General features: G+C 39.5%; 3 protein-coding genes and 1 long non-coding RNA gene across 17 annotated transcripts; 2 read left to right on the top strand and 2 right to left on the bottom strand.

The window, feature by feature from the left end:
• Window positions 1-138: 138 nt before the first annotated feature.
• LOC124209644 lies at window positions 139-2,282 on the top strand. The gene is made up of 2 exons (XR_006881010.1): window positions 139-606; window positions 693-2,282. It is a non-coding gene; the product is annotated as an uncharacterized LOC124209644 (long non-coding RNA).
• Window positions 1,162-5,931, bottom strand: LOC124209633 (vacuolar protein sorting-associated protein 11 homolog). The gene is made up of 17 exons (XM_046607703.1): window positions 5,759-5,931; window positions 5,477-5,545; window positions 5,215-5,388; window positions 4,950-5,148; window positions 4,629-4,885; window positions 4,226-4,563; window positions 3,860-4,160; window positions 3,603-3,794; window positions 3,426-3,533; window positions 3,276-3,356; window positions 2,929-3,212; window positions 2,754-2,857; window positions 2,491-2,692; window positions 2,330-2,425; window positions 2,170-2,257; window positions 1,850-2,099; window positions 1,162-1,672 (listed from the first exon to the last, which is right to left on the bottom strand). Exons 1-17 carry the CDS (start codon window positions 5,771-5,773, stop codon window positions 1,170-1,172), a joined length of 3,261 nt encoding a protein of 1,086 aa, XP_046463659.1. The 5' UTR covers window positions 5,774-5,931; the 3' UTR covers window positions 1,162-1,169.
• Window positions 5,932-6,159: 228 nt separating this feature from the next.
• On the top strand, window positions 6,160-11,386 carry LOC124209632 (histone-lysine N-methyltransferase EHMT2-like). Its single transcript, XM_046607702.1, has 13 exons — window positions 6,160-7,848; window positions 7,908-8,095; window positions 8,165-8,359; window positions 8,423-8,493; window positions 8,559-8,788; window positions 8,859-9,028; window positions 9,090-9,248; window positions 9,316-9,525; window positions 9,599-9,743; window positions 9,803-9,911; window positions 9,976-10,147; window positions 10,212-10,290; window positions 10,363-11,386. Exons 1-13 carry the CDS (start codon window positions 6,349-6,351, stop codon window positions 10,708-10,710), a joined length of 3,576 nt encoding a protein of 1,191 aa, XP_046463658.1. The 5' UTR covers window positions 6,160-6,348; the 3' UTR covers window positions 10,711-11,386.
• A 120-nt stretch (window positions 11,387-11,506) lies between these two features.
• Window positions 11,507-17,212, bottom strand: LOC124209636 (CREB-regulated transcription coactivator 1-like). 14 transcript variants are annotated; one of them, XM_046607709.1, is made up of 15 exons: window positions 16,863-17,212; window positions 16,320-16,433; window positions 15,746-16,163; window positions 15,561-15,687; window positions 15,344-15,500; window positions 15,041-15,277; window positions 14,764-14,820; window positions 14,475-14,624; window positions 14,093-14,176; window positions 13,831-14,001; window positions 13,672-13,761; window positions 13,459-13,524; window positions 13,103-13,247; window positions 12,923-13,036; window positions 11,507-12,821 (listed from the first exon to the last, which is right to left on the bottom strand). In XM_046607709.1, exons 1-15 carry the CDS (start codon window positions 16,980-16,982, stop codon window positions 12,718-12,720), a joined length of 2,154 nt encoding a protein of 717 aa, XP_046463665.1. In that variant the 5' UTR covers window positions 16,983-17,212; the 3' UTR covers window positions 11,507-12,717. The 14 variants fall into 14 exon arrangements, with proteins under 14 accessions (XP_046463665.1, XP_046463676.1, XP_046463670.1 ...); XM_046607720.1 differs by having other exon boundaries at window positions 16,769-16,889; XM_046607714.1 differs by lacking the exon at window positions 16,320-16,433 and having other exon boundaries at window positions 16,863-17,089.
• Window positions 17,213-17,271: the final 59 nt, after the last annotated feature.

Here is a 17,271-nt window from a genome sequence, read left to right as displayed (position 1 = left end):
TAAGAATTTGAATTTTCACCCAAATTAAATTCAAACCATTACGTTTTTAATGATATTTTTATTTATCTGTTTGTCTATTGACCATTAATTTCATATCGTCAACGTAATGGAAAGTGGGAACAAACGTGAAATATCGATTAGTGACGATCACTAATTTGTCCCTGTGTACACACACACACACCCACACCGCAGTCCCAGACTCGGTAGATGTTGCAATAGTCCAAAAGTCAGGGGAGCGTGAACGGGAAGTCGACACAGCGCACGCATCGAGTCACGCGTCTATTATTTTCTCCTGTATTTTATGTTTTTATATGTGTGTGTGTATACGTTACGTAGAGAGAGCCTTGGTAACTACCAACGACAGTTGCTCTACCCTTGGTCGACGCCAGGTGGTCCGAGGAGAAGAAAAATACTGGGCAGAGAAACCATCCAAAGCCTCCTTCTCTTTTCTGCTCATATCTTTTAACAGACTACGACTCTTGTTGCCCAGTGTGTAGCGTGACTCAGCCGTGGCGAGTAACCGGCGTCAGCAGCAGCCCCCCAAAACATTTCGGTCGTGTGAACTAATCGCATCTTTCAATCAAAAATAAACGTTTCATTGTTATTGTTAGTATAGTCTCTCTCTCTATTTTAACGTGTGCTTCTTTTGTTCTAACTGCTCGCTTTTGTTGTTTATTCTTTTGTTATGATAGTGTCGGATTTCGACGGAATGGCACGCGACGACTAAAAAGAAGAATCCTCTCAACTGCTTTCCTTGGTAACTTTGGGAAATGATCCCAGCAGGACGACGACTATCGACGCTATTCTGAAGATCCTGGAGATTATTCGGAATCCATGGAACTTGGAATCGTCTTTCTCTGTAAGTTAATTCTCGTTTGTCTTGAACACTCTGAAGAAAACATTTTGCGGGTAGAAAACTTTCAACGATCTCTGCTTACCGTCCGAAACTTTTTATTATTAAACTTGGAAAAATTTTATAAGGCAATGATGAAATTTTTTCTTTATTGTCTGTGGGGTGTTTCCGCCGGAAAAACGATTTCGGCTCGCTTGAAAAGATCCATGCTTTGGCACGTTGCCGAATTTCATATCGTCAACGTAATGGAAAGTGGGAACAAATAAGAACCAAATACGAAGTAGTTTTTTTGTTTTTGAAAAAAAATATAAGCCTATCATTCAGCAAAAGGATTTAGACTGTCATTATAATCGTCGTGGTCGTCGTCACCGAAAGGATTGGTAGGTTCCTCATCCGCAAAAGGATTTTTCGTTTCGTCATAATTATCATCCTTAAACGGATTTTCCGGTCCAACTGAAATTTTATTCGCGCCAGTTTTACTTGGAGGTAATTTGTTAACCTCCTGTTTTCTGAGTGACGTACTGAGGTCAGATACTGCAGGAACTGCTCTCGTTCCTACATAGTTTGGTACACTCGTGGCTGACTGCGAAGCCACCGTTTGACGGGGAATTTCAACGGACGCAGTTTGATAATTTTTCTTTGTGGTTCCTTCCTGAAGTCGGTGTCTTGCTTCGGAGGTTGTGGTTGCCGCTGCGCTCGATGCAACTCGTTCCGCTGCTCCAATGACTTCAGCATTTCGCAATCGACCTTCAGTCACATCTCTAGTAGGCCGAACCGACGCACTTTCCTGCAATCTCATACGACCTTCATTTGCGAATCCTAACAATGAGGAAGAAAAAAACGAGTCAGTCTTGGGATTTTGTGAAAACTGGGAATGCTGATATCGCAGTATAATCAACCAAAACCGAAACGATAGCATAGATTAATATAGAACTGTATTCTGCTTAACGAAACAAAGAAAAATTATCTATAAACAAATTCCACTTAGATAATCACCTGTAGAACTTATAGTGTTCTTTCCTTCATTCTTACGCAGCTTTGCTTCAGAACCGGGACCAGCATTCTGAGGACCCCAGGACACGGATGGCAATTCACTGCGAACTCCTTGGTGACCGGAAATGGCTGACTCCCAGGATGGCAAACTATTGAAGACCCCACGACCAAAGTAATCGGCAAGTACGGTGAAAGGGTCATCTGCTTTTTCCAATTGCCCATGAAAGGCTTCGTGAAGATCTTTGCTTTGTTCCTATTTGTTTCGTAGCGTAAAGGAAAATGAGAAATGCAAAATAAAACTTTCACAATTGCTCAAAGCTTACCTGCGCCCGAACGATATCCAAAATCCTTTTATTTTCTGTGTGACATGCTGGGCATTCGTTTTCGTTGTCGGCATAACTATCGAAGCAACTAATAAAGCATCGTAAAAAGATTACAAAACTGCAATAAAACAAAAAAAAAATAACTTTTAAATTGTTTTACTGCTGATGGAATGAGTGCAAACAAAGGAAATGGACCGAAGGTAGTTCCAATGGCTGATTGCAAACGTTACATTTAGAACCTTGAAACACTAGAGCGCTACAATAAATAGTAAAAATAGGTTAACAAGTTATTTTAAGTAAAGAAATCGGAATAGTAGATACCTTGTTTTTATGTCCTTAATTTTTTCACGCACAGCTTCAGTTTCTTGGCGATACTGCTGAATGAGCCTCTCGTCTTCACTAATGTTCGACTGATCCGATTGCAGAGTACGAATCAAGTAATCTCGGGCGAGACCCAAAGTAGCGCTAGGGGAGCGACAAAGCATTTCAATCACCCTGAGGGCAGGTAGAAGTTTAAGTTTCTCTGTAATTTACCATCAGAAGTTAAAAACGAATTCTAAGTAGCTAAATGAATTTGTCTTCACCTATAGATGCCAAAATTTCTGCCAAGCAACCAGGTGTGACTTTGTCGTTTGAAGTTGATAATGTAAATGCTTTTACCCATAATGATGGCTCTTGCTGACCAAATCTATAGCATTTTATAATCAATAATAAATATTCCCAGAAATAAATTTAGGAAAACGTAGCTGACAAAAATACCTTCTACAGGTTGCAATAACATTTTCAAAGTTATTTTCGCTTGCGTAGAAATGGAGAATTTCTCCATAGAGTTTAGTTTTTTCAAATATGAAAAGAATCCCTGGTCGGAACTTGTGAGTTTGGCAAAGGAAGAGAGCTCGATCTGCCGCACTCAAAACAGAAGAGTGCTGCAGTAGAAGTGTGATCTTTTTCTCCAATTCCGGGTCGGCAATATTCTTAGTCCACATTAGAAGGTATTGTTCGAGGAGTGCAAAATGAAGAGAACTTTGTGAATTGGGATGAACCTATAAAACAAAAATATTTTCTTTTTCAAAATCAAACTATTAGATGGCGTAACTTTGAACTACCTGCAGTACGTTTTCCAGAAATTCAACCAATTTTTCGTTGTGATTGATGAAAAGCAATAAAAATTCTTGGGGGTCACAGATCTAGAGCAGATTTAAGAGTATGTTAAGTCCTGCGAATGATTCGACAGTTCAGAGTATTTAGTGTTTTACTTCGCTGTTGCTGCTCTTATTGCAACACAACTCCAGTAATAGTTTTGTAGTGTCATCGGGGAGCTCTTCGAGAAGTGCATTGCCATACTCTAGCAGATTTTCTTTGGCCTGAGAATCGAAAGATAATCCAGATAATTTCTCATGTCATGGTAAAACAATATTCATAATCTAACATACTAAATCTGGTGGTAATTTTTTTATGTATTCCAGCGCTTGTCGGTAATCAGACAGGTCTTCTAATAGTATTTTAAGATGCCACTCGTGCTTTTCTCGGTCTTGGGAAAGACGCAACGCCTGTTCGAAATAACCAGCCTGTCGACAGACCCGAATAGCAGTTTCGACGTCGAATTCACTTCGTTGATCTTTAGTCTGAAAAACACATCGTATTTGACTATAAAAAGCAGTCTTGAAAGAAAATGTAAATTTCTGATTACATTCAAGAATTGGTTTAATCGTTCCGTATCCCGCAGCTTTGTGTAGCAATTTAAAAGTAGCGTCGTGTGATCTTCACTAGCGAGGCCTTGTTTATGTAACTCTTGAAGGTAGGCTGTCAACTGATGAATGCGCTGAGCGTCCAAGAACTTTTTAATGACGTACGATGGCTCCAAGCGACCTATCGTTTTCAAATACTGTTCCATTGCTCCGGAGTGATTCCCCTTGGCGTATAAGTGATCACCATATAATTTAAAGATCTCCACAAGGCCTTCAATATCATATTGTTGGCTCTTGGCAACTCTATACGAAAAATAAATTTTTACTATTTCTATCCATATCTTTTTCTTAAAAAAAAACTGGCTTACCTGATGGCAACATCATAAAGATTCTTTTTGAACAGAATGTCTAACTTGGTGTGCAAGTCTTTTTCCATTAACTGGTGAACCTTTTTATCCTTGGTAAGAACAAGCAGTGATCCCCATTCCGAAATGACTCGATAAGCATTAGCAATAGGTGCTGTAAATGCAATAAACTTGTTGTTGACGTCAAAGATGGTAACAGTTGTCTTGTCGCTGTCTACATCCCCTTTTCCAACAACTTTAGATACGATGACCAAATAGCCACGAAACCAATGCAGGTCAAGTTTCTCTCCTTCAAATGCATAACAGGGCCCTCTTCCTTCCACTGAATAACAGTAAACAGCCTGGTAAGGATAGAAAATTAGAATAAAATAATGATTTTACGGCGTGCTTAAACATAATGCGTTACATCGTTTCGAGCAATCATGAAATGTTGCCCTTGTTTTGAGTCAGCAAAAGCAACACATCCTAGGGAACAGCCCACACGATCGAGTTCTGCATATTTCTCCTTGTCCTTGGAAGCGATGGTGTAGGTTAGGACAGCTGTTGTCGTTGCAACGTACAAGTGCGATAACTTCTGATTAGTTCGCAATGAAAGTCCAGCTATAAGACTTGTTCCAGGCTGAAGAAATTTCTGTTTGCTGTGACGTTCACGACTTAAGTCTCCTGTGAATTAGAGGATTTAACATAAATATTAAAAAAATAAATAAATAAATAAATAAATAATAACCTCTGTAGAGGACTACTGAGCCATCCGCAAAACCAGCTGCCATCAAATGCATTTGTTCATCAATCGTGAATGCTGTGACTGGAACTGGTCGATTGCCCGGTAGAGCACGAACTAGATGAACACATACTGGGCAACCATGAATATCTTTCTTTTCCAAATTCCAAATTTTGATTACTGGATTGATTCCTGGATCATCTTCCTGCAGTACATCAATTTATATTCATTGTACAAAGCATAATTGGATTTCTTTGTGAAAATAACTTACACCAACTGTGCCAAGGAATGGTGATTGTTTCAGTTGAAGCACATGACTGGTATTTACATTATAAGCTTTAAAGGATTCCCTTTGATATTGCCTGTCAAAGAGATGAACCAGACCCAAGTTATCCCCAAGAACGATGTGTCCTCTTCCACTGGAACTAGAGGTGATTGTCACATCCTAAAACAACAAATTGACCACACATTGTTTTGGAGGATACTTCAAGAAAGTTTTCACAACTTAGTTGTTTAAGTTCATCATAAATTACCTTGAATGACCTTTCCAAGTTACCACTGTCTGTTTCCTTAAGTAGCTCAAAAAAATTGAATCTTCTCCACTGCAAATAAAGTTACAAGTAAGAAATATAATATACTGATAGTTACATGAAAGATACATTAATACAACAAAAAATTCATAAAAATTTCACACGTTTAATTAATTTAGTCAACTGAGAACGGAAAAAAAGGGGAGGATTTGCTCCAATATCGTTCACGTAAGGTGGTTAATAAACAACAACACTTGAGCTAAAGCTAGACAGAAGACAACTTACTTGAAAGAAAGCCATTTAATCAGATGTATTTGGCTTGCATGGATCAGCTCTATTTATGTTAATTAAATCAAAACCCCAATTTAATCTTTATGCAATTAGCCAATTACTGTCAAACAGTCTGTTATTACTCACTTGAAAATTCGTCTGATTTTGATATTGACTTCTGCTGAAATCGATTATGCTGCCACCTAACGAAATAAAGAGTCAGAAAATTAGAAGATTTTAAATTTTAAACTAATGAATTATTTATGTAACAATTATAGTAATAGAGCGACGTTATTTTTAAAATTCTGAAATTGTTTTGTATTGCTTAGTAATTTCTCTGTTTTAATATAATTGAGCGTTTTGTTTGTTTAAAGAAAAGTTTGCTCGATTTAGTTATCGTCCATAGATGGTGTTTGTCCATCGCTTTTTGCGGCTGAAGGAGTTTAGGGTTTATTTTTACGGCTTTATTTGTTTGAAAGGAATCTCTTTCGAAGAATCTTGCTCTTTATTTCTTTTGCCATGTCTATTTTGTGGAAGCAATAGAGTTTTCCGAGTTTAAAGTTTAAACGCTGAGATCGTAAATTTTTGAATTTCTTCAGTTTAAAATGGATTCGCAACAGGAAGTTTCTTCTACAATGGCAGAGGACTCCGAAGTTTTCATCGAAATTGAAGTGTCGCAGCCGCACAATAATGGAATATCTTTAGCTGAAGCTGCCAATGCTCTCATCACTTTACAAGTGCCCTCAAAGGATTCTGCACCTCCAACATCTATTTCCTCTACCAAAACTGGAGATAACGACAGCAGTAAGCTTGTAATACCAGAAGGTAATAACCCTAAAGATGTCAGAAAAAAGATCTTGGAAGGCATGAAGTCTCAGTTCAACACCAGTGCTGAGGAAGAAGCTGGATGTGAGCAATCAAACAGAAGAGGACCCCACCGATCAAAATCAAAGTTCAAGCGTCAGAACTTTGAAAATGAAGAAGATTCAACAGAAGCACCCATAAAATCAGAAACTCCGAAGAACTCCAGAGGAAGAGGAAGGCCTCCCAGAGTACCACAAATAGATAAACTCCAGCAGACAACAACTGACACAACTAAAATTGATGCTGAGACTATTAGAATTGAAATGGACTCTAGCAGTGAAGCTGGTTCAGAAAGAAGTGATTCAGCAGCAGGAGCTACAGGCATCATAACTACAAGAAGATCTCAAAGAACCAATATTAGCCGAACGTCTGCTACAGATCTGCTGAAAGGCCTCTCCGAAACCCGGCCTATCAAGAAGGCCATGTTACCATCAGAATCTGAATTAGTTAAACCTATGGATCTTCCAAGAAAACGTGGTAGACCCTGCAAAGGAACAGTTCTAATCGAAGCAAACAAGAGTGAAAAAATCACAGTAGAAGCTATGGAAGAACCTGTTGTGGAGGATGTCTCCAAAGTGGAACATATGGCCTCACTGGGACTGCAAAGTAAATCAAGCCCAGAAACTGTCGTTCATCAGTCCGAAATAGTTTCTTGTATGAATCCTACTAATCTCTTAGGTTTAGAATCACGGCCGGCAAGTAAAAAATTGCGAACTGACGGGTTAGAAACCAAAGATATATCTACTCCTGAAAAAGAACCATTGCACACTTCTTCTAATCTGGATGACTCATTTTCGTGTGACAATCTTGCTCTAGACACATCAGGTCAGATCTCCGTCAGCAATGGATCTTTGACAGATGAATCCGTTCTAGTCGCTAATTCTCTGGAGAATGAAGTTGAATTATCTATTGTTGAAGAACAAGTGAAGCCAGTAACTAATGGTCATAATCCACTGCAAATTAACGAAACTATTTCTTTGCTAGTTGAAAAAGCAATTAATTATGTATGTTCTTGTGTGGAAAGTCATCCTCCAATAGCCACTGTTCCTCCAGCAGCCACTCTTTATTGCCAAGCTGTTGACTCGGTAGGAGGAAAACTAGTCGGCTGCTGTTTGGTGGCTAATCGAAAACGTTTTTATCGGCCGTCCAAGAAGATACCGTTTATGATCCTTTGCGATTCACACAGGGATCGCATTCGGAAGCACTTTTGCTGTCCCGGCTGTGGTCTGTTTTGCACTCAGGCAAGTAATTCTAGAAAGATTAAACTGAGCAAATCACTAACAATATTTTACTTCCACAGGGAGCCTTCCTCCAGTGTAGAGCATCGGAAGATTCAAATCACTTTTTTCATGCCGACTGCCAACGACCTGGTCAAAAGAAGGCGTGCTTACACTGCCAGCGGGATTCAGCTGTTACCGAAATTCGCTTGCAGATGAAAACCTGTGCAGTACCCGTGTTCTGTAATGATGCGAAACTGCTAAAAACAATGTAAATATTTTATTTTTTCGCATTTAATGAGAGAATCAATGAAATTACTTATTTTTTTCTTTTTTTTAGACCCACTGCAAAGATATCTCGCTTACCCTCGCGTGTTGTACCAAGTATCACTTCGGAAATGCCCTGCCCCCGCTATCTGTCCTCTCAGCTTGTCTTACCGTCCGGCAAAGTAATCGATTCTAATGGTGTTCCTCCATCCCTTAACAATGAGATGTTACAGCGCATTTTAAAGTCATTCGAAAATTCTGGCAAAAGGTGTTAATTTCACTGGAATTATTATTTTATCCTTGCACTTAAATGGCCGTTTGATTTTTCCAGTTCGTCAAGCAACAAGAGTCTTTACGTAGCGGCTAAAACCGGCGATATCGAACGAGTGGTTGAGTGTTTAAGTAAGGGGGAGTTTAAGAAATAAGAAAACGATCTGCTATTAATGAAATTTTTGTTGATACCGTAGGGCAAGGTCATAACGTGAATATGACGTACCAGGATGCAGACGGCCAAACAGCACTTCACGCCGCTGCTTATGGCGGTCATTTGGCATTGGTCCACATCATTTTGCAAAGCGGAGCGGCACTTGACAAGTTAGATCAGTCGCAAAATACACCTTTAAGCTTGGCTTTGATTCAAGGTCACAATGAAACTGTCAAATATCTAGCCATGGCTGGGTCTTGTTCATCGCTCAAGGTCTAAAAACATTATTAAATAACAGTTATTAATTCCTGTTCTAAACTTTGGGGGTACTTTCGTTTTTCAGGGAGAAGGAGGGATGACTGCGCTTCACTTAGCATGCAAAAATGGCAATCTAGAAGCTTGCCATTACATCATGACAATCGGAAATGGCAAAAATTTCATCAACGTTCAAGACGATGGAGGATGGACACCACTAGTCTGGGGTTGTGAACATCGACGAGTAGACATAGTCAAGTAATGATCAAACATTTACTGAACCTGAGGTCAATTCTACATAAAATAACTTTTCTTTTAGATACTTACTTCAATGTAAGGCAAATCCTAATGTGCGAGACGCGGAGCAGAACGTTGCTTTGCACTGGGCTGCTTTCTCTGGATCCGTTGATATTGTTGCCCTTCTACTTGACCAAGGATGTGAAGTGAATGCTGCCAACGTTCATGGCGACACTCCACTGTAAGTTGATTTTTGTTTCATTTTCAGGATGAGTTGATTTCTTTATCGTTACATTGTGCAATTAAAGGCACACGGCAAGTCGTCGAGATAACTGTGAATGCGCCTTGCTCCTGATACATAGAGGCGGGCGTTTCGATCTAAGGAATAAAGAGAATCAATTAGCTTTAGAGGTTTGTCCTGATAAGCGGTGTGACTCGGCTTTATTGTTGACGGTCAATATGAAACTTCAGCCATTTACTCAAACGCCGTATTGTGACTCTGAAAAATTCCTCTCAAAGTAAGATCAAGTATTCAGTACAAGACATATTCAAAGAAGACTTAAATCAACGGATTCTTCAATTGTTTTACAGCGACATCACTAAAGGGAAAGAGGCCAACCCGATTCAGTGTGTAAATGGATTTGACGATGAGCCTAAGCCTAACGACTTTATCTACATCACAGAAAACTGCTTCACGAGTCCACTACATGTCGACAGAACCATCAACTCGCTAACGGTATTGTTAAAATTACAACTACTAAATAGAAAAATAAGTTAAACAAAATTTAATTCTAGTTTTGCGAATGTGTTGGTGACTGCTCAACCAACTGTAACTGTTCTAGTCTCAGCTTTCGTTGCTGGTACGACGAAGAAGGCAAACTGGTGCCCGACTTTAATTTCGCAGGCAAGTCTTGGATACAAGTAGCCTATGTTAAAAATTACTAACACGTTTAGAATTATTGCAACAGATCCGCCAATGTTGTTCGAATGCAATCGTGCATGTCAGTGTCATCGGGGATCGTGCAACAACCGTTTAGTTCAACATGGAATTACCTCGCGTTTAGTTCTTTTCCGCATCGAAAACAAAGGTTGGGGCGTCCGAACAGCTCAACCCATTCCTATGGGATCCTACGTCTGCGAGTAAGTGCACCCGAACTTTGTCGTGATTTTCGTAGATAATAACCTTGTTTATCTCATCTCGTAGATACATTGGCGAAATCATCACAGACTTTGAAGCTGATCAACGTGAGGATGATTCATATCTTTTCGATCTGGATAACAAGGTAAGTTTATGAATGAAAAAGTACTTAAGCGAAAGTTGCTGCATGATCTTACCTATTAATATTTGTTAATAGGACGGAGAAACTTACTGCATCGACGCCCGCCGTTATGGCAATATAGCCCGCTTCATCAACCACTCTTGTGAACCTAACTTAATTCCGGTAAAAGTTTTTGTCGACCACCAGGATTTGAAGTTTCCGCGCATCGCATTCTTCGCCGTCCGAGATATTGAAGCCAATGAAGAGCTGGCTTTTGATTATGGTGACAAATTTTGGATTATCAAATATAAGTCATTCACGTGTTCGTGCCAATCGCCGAAATGCAAGTACTCGCAGTTGACGATTCACCGAACAGTAGAAGAATATCGGCGTAGCCTGCAACTTCAAGAACTCGAAAATGGCTACCAGCACTCCCAACGTTAGTAATAAAAAAACAAATTTCTAGTTGCTGCCAACTTATGCATGCGCTCTCCCAAATGCCATTCATTATTACTCTTCCCGTTATACTTTGTCTTACCTTCGTTCAAAGTTTTACATAATGAACTATTGTTGACTTGCAATATGCCATTTGGATTCAACACTACTCAAAATTTTGCCACCTACTCCCCACTTCCATTTGTGCTCTATCATACCTGCAAGTTGGTTTTTATTACCTACGAAACGTTAATGAACTCAATTTGGTAATGTTGAAGAAAAGAAACGATTGTTTACCGTTCCCTCACCTACTTAATTTTTAATCACCATGATTACGTCGTAATGAACTTGTTGTTGACAAGCAACTTTAGGAATGAAATGATCCCCTGCTAAACAAGTGCGTGTAGAAAAAAATCCTTGTAGCTACGCGTTGATCAGTATGTGCAATTTGTTTTTTCCTAGTCCCATGTTTTTTTTTTCCTATAGCTGTCCTACGTCTTATCAATGTTAATGGTAGCTCCACTTTACATGGGTAACACTATTCGATTCAAATGACTTGTGGGTGCATCGTGCATCATCTCTTCTGTAAATAAATCTCACCTGAATGTATGTTCAAGTCTCGTCTCGCATTTTCCTCCCTTGTACTTGTCAATTTTTCTTGGCAAAATATACCTCGTTTTGCGTAGATGTTGCTGTTTTAGTTCCTTAATGAGTGAGCCACTCCTCATTCTACCTGAAATGTATAGAAATAGTATTAATTCATTTCAAAAAGAATTTTTAAAAAAGAAACAAAATGAATGTTTTGTTTTTCTTTTAAACAAGCGCGAATAACGGCCTGATTGTGTAATATTGCACGATAAATGAAACAAACCTCAGAAAAAACGATAACACTGACGCAAAACTCTTCTGTCCAAAAAAGAAATTCATCAACATACATAAAAATTGCTTGTCAAACTACACCACCACAATATTAATGAAAACCATCATGATAATGACAGTGAAGTGATAATAATGCGCAATATGTCGATCTTGTCGGGAAGAACAAGGTGAAACAATCAGGTGAGAATTGTCTGGGTTTTTATGGGTAGGGAGTGAGTGAGGGAGTGGGAGATTAGGCGTAAGGAACACACTCAGTTGGAACAATCAGTACCAATTAAATTCTGGAAAGATACTTTGGCAAAGAAAAGTGCAATAACAATGCGTAAGGGCCCGTAGGCCTAGGCAGATAAAATCAGAAATTTAATGGCACAAACATCTAGTGACCGGGCTTCCAGTTTTACCAAAAACAAATGCGCAAATCAAAACCGAAGAAGTTGATAGAAATTATTCATCCACTTTACCACCAATAAAAATTCCGATAAAATCTTAACAACAAATTTTAGATATTAAAAATGTTTAAAACAAAAAGAATCTGGACTTTCTTCAATTTGTTTTCCTTAAAGCTGTTATTTAGAAGTGGGTTAACTTAATAACTGGTAGCATGAGAGGACAACAATTCTCGCACTTTCAACAGCTGCGAATCCTCATTAGCAATTGGTTAAAAAGGTCTAAAAAACGGTTGTGCGTGGCTCCAAAATTACGTCGTTAAACCTGAACATTGTTCAATTTTAACAACGTAATGTTTCACTTATGATTCATGAGGAATATGTAATGTGATTTAAGGAATTGTAAGTGAATGGCTTCTGACTTTGGATAAACCTAAATGTCGGGAAGGTGAGCAGAAAAATCCTCACCTTAATATCAAAGAGCGGAAGTGACAAAATAGGGATAAGGAGGATATTTGAATTAACTAATAAATTAGCTATGAATCTCTGCTCTGTCATTCCATCTCAAAGATGTTTTGTTTTTCACTTTAAAAAATGCAAGACAATGCTGAGATCATAACGGTGATTCGTGCTCTCAAAATAAGATTGAAAAAAAAACGACCTGATGGATTTGTTGGTCGAACGGGAGGAAGAGAGCACGATAAAACAACCGATACGAGAGTGACAATGATGAAACGGGGAGAGCATATCCTCACATGCGATCCAATCTGAAATGATCTTCAGTTGATGGATCAGTTACAAGCGTTGAATTTGTCAAGATCTGCAAGCCGTCAAAATCGATCGGATCGAGTCCATCTATAATGTAAGTTGACCAAAAAAAAAGGTTAGGATATTAGCACCGCTAATTAGCAAGCAGACGGAAGAACTGTACAGAGAAAATATCAAGGTTTTGTCACCTCTAAGAGCATCGTCGGTGGGATAGAAATCAACGCCTTCAAAGGAAGACCCCATGGCGGAGCTAAGATCATGGGAGTTGTGTCGAGCAAGCTCTTCCGGTGTACAAGAGAAATCTGAAATGCCAATCAGTGAGCACATCGTAATTACGAAGGAAAATGTGGTGTAGCTCGAACACATACCTTGAAGAACAATATCCGGAATACTTGACGGTGTTTGTGGAGTTTGTGGTGCAGTTTGCTGGTTGAGTTCTAATCTTCCGCCAAACATGAACTGTGACGGCTGGCTGTAGAAGGGATCCAAAGATATGTCCATGCTGATGTTGGCCTAAATGTTTCACAAAAAAGGTCATTTCTTTGTTTTAGATAGCTAATAATAGTATTGGATTTCACTGCTTAGCTTTGCAACAATCAATCACGAGCACAACATATACTTAAACATGACCGAAAGTAACTAAATAATTTCAAGAAAGACAGAAAAAATAAAGGAAAATCAACTTAAGTTTACATAAAATTTTGAAACTAAAAATTTGTATAACCTGTCCCAACTGGTTCGATTTATAGTTTCCGTAATTATGATGCGCCTGATCGGAACTAGAATCCATCTGAAGGGGAATGCGAAATTAAAAACTCAAGCTTAACTCAATAGTCATGCTTCAATTTAGAAATAATATCACATTGAAATAGAAAAGACAAATGAAGCATGCCCGCCTCCCCTGCACTTAACACCTCGTCAAACGTGATTAGCTTACCATATTGAACTGCTCAAATTGGTTGAGCACATTTGATTGGTTGGGATAAAATGACATCTGGTTAAGATTTCCTCCGCTACCTGATCCCATCTTTAAAAACAATCCAAATGTTGTTAGATATTATACTGCATCTTGAAAACTATGAAAGATTGACACTACCTGATTTTGACAGTTCATGGTAGTCATCTGGTCTGTAAAAGGAGAGGCGGGTGATGCGGCCAGGCCAGGCGAACTGGCTGGAGAGAGGCTTTGTGACACAGGGCTGGGTGGGGCGCTACTGGCACAATTCGTACCATCGCCCGGACTGTTACTCCGGTAATTCATATGACCCTAGAATTAAATTTAAGTTTGAGTAGTCATGTTCGTTAATAAGAGTTAATTTGACTTCACTTGGACTGACAAGACAGATTATTAGACTTACGGGAACAACCAGGGTAGGTGAACTGATCGGACTGGGTCTGAGAATCGGTTGGGGATTTCGATATGCCGTTAACAAGCCTCCATGCTGTTGATTTCCCCACAAAACAAGGGATGAAAATAAACACAAAATAAAACAAAATAGAATCATGCAGGTAGAACGATCAATCAATCACATGTGCATGGGCAAACAAGATAATAAATGATACGAAACTATATTTATAAATCAAAACACTTATTTGAACAAGCGTGCTGTTGTTTCATGCTGCACAGATAACAATTAACGAGCTGGAAATCAGAGTTAAATTATAATTGTTAAACGCTGAATTAATAAAAAAAATGACGTTCAACTAGAATGGTGAAAGAACATATAAGTGCTAACTTACTGTCGGAATAGGCTGTGAGGGTGACATCATATGAGTAGGACTATGAGCTGGGCTGATAGGCTGGCCGTAGTCGGCTCCGCAGCCACTGTTCTGATAGAGATACGATTGGTAACTAGGCACCGACATACCGCTCGGATCCAAGGCGATTCCCTAAAATCGCCGTTCCAAAACATAAACTCTACATTAATAAACTGAACTGCGTATAATGACAAAACCCGAATTGACTAGCAGCCTATTAAAAGAATTTTGCGCCTCATTGAGGACAAGATTTCGCACACATCTTGCGTACCTTTGAGGAATGCAGAAGCCTGGAATTCATGGAGCTTGAGGGCACGTTTAAAAGGTTCTGCACAACGCACGACAGCAAGCAAAAGATACAAACAAATAAAAAATGAAACAAAAAATAGCGAAATAAAAAATGAAAAATGAAAAACAAGCATACAATACAAACGTGGCATACCCAACAACTACGTAATACTTACCGCAATGTCATGCTTCCACTTAGGATCGCGTATTTGTATGAACTATGTAATAACTAGAAATACTATAAAAAGGACAAAGCTTACGGAGGACTGGTTTTGCGAATGATTCTGGGACGAATGTCCATGTGAAGGTGAGCGGAGTTGCAGATTCACCAACTGATGGTGAGGGCGCCGCCGCTGGCTGGGTGACGGACCAGGAGAGGACCCCCTACTGGAGCCACCCGGTGGACCGGGATTCAAGCCCATATTTAAAGAGTTGAGCGGGTGAGTGTGATCAATTAGACCATTCCCGCCATAACTTGGACTAACTACGTTGGGACTCTGTGAGATACGTAGAGATGATTCAATAATGTAATAATGGGTAAAATTCTTTTTTTCCAAACTTACAGTAGAATAGAGTGAATGCGTTTGCAATGAACTGTCGTCTTCATCAATTGGGTCGGATAAAGGTGAGGCAAACTGTAAATTTGTCAGATCAGGCAACGATCCCGTGTTATTCCCGATCGGAATTTGAATTCCGTTGGGTTCCGGGCCAGGGCAAATGCTGCAAATACAATTGTTACAACAAAACATATATGAACAGAAAAATTTCCGAAATTAATACTTGATTCCAGGTACACGTGAAACGTCACAACAGGACTTCGGCCTTCCATCACTTGGAATACTAATCCCTAGGTGGAGAGAAGGATTACCGGGATCCGCACTGTTTAAGTAATTGTTCCCATCTTGTCCTAAAACCGAATAAAAGTCAATACAACCCAACAAATCTGAGTGCAAGTTTAACAATACCTCTTCTGGACAAGTTTGTGGAGGCATTTCCAATTACACCGTCACCTGAAACCATGGCTGCTTGGTGTAAAGCTGAGTCTGAATGTCTCCTCCAACAGGGATCCAAAGGTGGGGAGAGGTAGGCGACGTTGGTAGACAACCCTCCGTTATTTCCACCACTACCCGCGCCAGTGCTGCCTGAAAGATTGGGTGATCCCACAGATCCTGAAATCTGCGGTGCTTGAACTAGACCTCCACTCGGATGCATTTGATACGAGTGTGGGTTAGGCGAGGTTGTTTGGTCGGAACGGCGGGAGGGGCGAACAGAACCAAGGCTAGATCCAGGACTGTATCCACCTCCACCTGGACCAGCGGATCGTCGGTCACGATATCCACTTTCTCGTCCTGCCCGCATATCCCCGAGATTACTCAAAGCACTCTGCAAGATCATCAACCACAAGCAATTAGTATAAAAATCAGTATAAAAATCACTGCAACAAAAAAGCAAGTTAAGAAACATCAGAACATTCATATAACGAAAGTAAACCGAAACCAAACATGCCAATACAGCCAGACCTAATATTTAATGAGATACCTGAAGATCAATTGATGTGGAATTGGTGGAGGGAGAGTTTACATTGGGCAATGAGCCTGCCCTGAAGGGTGAAATAGGGCTGATGACTAGATGAGAGGGGCTACAGTCACCATTCTGTTGAGAAGAAAATCACCCCGTAAGCACAAAAGAGTAGACGTAAATACAAGAATGAAGCTTAGCAAAACCAGTTAGAATGATCTGTGATACCATCTTTTTCAATTTATAAACTAAGTAATAAGATTTAACCAATAATAATGCAGCCAGTAACATGCAAATGCTAAGGTTGAAAGAGTAAAATATAGTTTGGCAACAGGTGAAAAGTTAAACGAAAGTTGAAACATGAAACTTTTCATGTGGATTGAAATCTTTCCACAACGGGTTTCCAAATGAAAGAATATCATTGTTTAGTAAAAGTAGCTATTAAGAGATAAAAGTTGTTTTTAGTTTACCAAAGAACATTGTTAATTCAACAACTGAAGGCAAAGACAGCTTAGGCGTGTGGCGTAGAAAAACTGTAAATTGGAGGGAAACACCAATACTCACGATTTGATTAGGCTTGGCGTTTCTGACTTCGTTCATGATTTTTTCGAAGTCTGCTGTCTCTTCTGCCTGTTTTTGAGTGTGCAAAGCAATTTTCTCGGAAAATTTTCGTGGATTGGACATGATGGCGACCTTCTCTTCCTTTTTCTGTTGTGACTTCTTATCACAATGTTTACAAAGGCCAAGTCATCATCTGGTACTATAAAACCACTACAGAGGACTCTGAATCGTAAACTACGCACGAAACAAAAATCGCCAAACCACACGTGTGTCTGGCCTTGAGTTTTACAAGGCCAGAATACTTTTAACAACGCGAGTACGCAACGCGACTGCATAGCAGTACAGTTGTTGATGCATTATTTTATTGAAGCAATTGACTGTTTATCTATTGGAATCGGGTTGGACGTTTTTT

The sequence above is a fragment of the Daphnia pulex genome, chromosome 12 (assembly GCF_021134715.1).
Source record: "Daphnia pulex isolate KAP4 chromosome 12, ASM2113471v1".
Classification (NCBI taxonomy): domain Eukaryota; kingdom Metazoa; phylum Arthropoda; class Branchiopoda; order Diplostraca; family Daphniidae; genus Daphnia; species Daphnia pulex.
This window is presented reverse-complemented; position numbering and strand designations above follow the sequence as displayed.

What these genes read in the sequence shown, in the direction of transcription:
- LOC124209633 (XM_046607703.1), bottom strand. An exon ending in AAAAATTACCACCAGATTTA is followed by an intron (nt 3,534 to 3,602) that starts GTATGTTAGATT and finishes TTCGATTCTCAG; the next exon opens with GCCAAAGAAAATCTGCTAGA. An exon ending in TTGCACTCATTCCATCAGCA is followed by an intron (nt 2,258 to 2,329) that starts GTAAAACAATTT and finishes ATGCTTTATTAG; the next exon opens with TTGCTTCGATAGTTATGCCG.
- LOC124209632 (XM_046607702.1), top strand. Translation starts at nt 6,349, where the DNA reads ATGGATTCGCAACAGGAAGTTTCTTCTACAATGGCAGAGGACTCCGAA. An exon ending in GAACCATCAACTCGCTAACG is followed by an intron (nt 9,744 to 9,802) that starts GTATTGTTAAAA and finishes ATTTAATTCTAG; the next exon opens with TTTTGCGAATGTGTTGGTGA. An exon ending in ATGGGATCCTACGTCTGCGA is followed by an intron (nt 10,148 to 10,211) that starts GTAAGTGCACCC and finishes CTCATCTCGTAG; the next exon opens with ATACATTGGCGAAATCATCA.
- LOC124209636 (XM_046607709.1), bottom strand. Translation starts at nt 16,982, where the DNA reads ATGTCCAATCCACGAAAATTTTCCGAGAAAATTGCTTTGCACACTCAA. An exon ending in CACAAACTTGTCCAGAAGAG is followed by an intron (nt 15,688 to 15,745) that starts GTATTGTTAAAC and finishes ATTCGGTTTTAG; the next exon opens with GACAAGATGGGAACAATTAC. An exon ending in CACCTACCCTGGTTGTTCCC is followed by an intron (nt 14,002 to 14,092) that starts GTAAGTCTAATA and finishes ATTTAATTCTAG; the next exon opens with GGTCATATGAATTACCGGAG.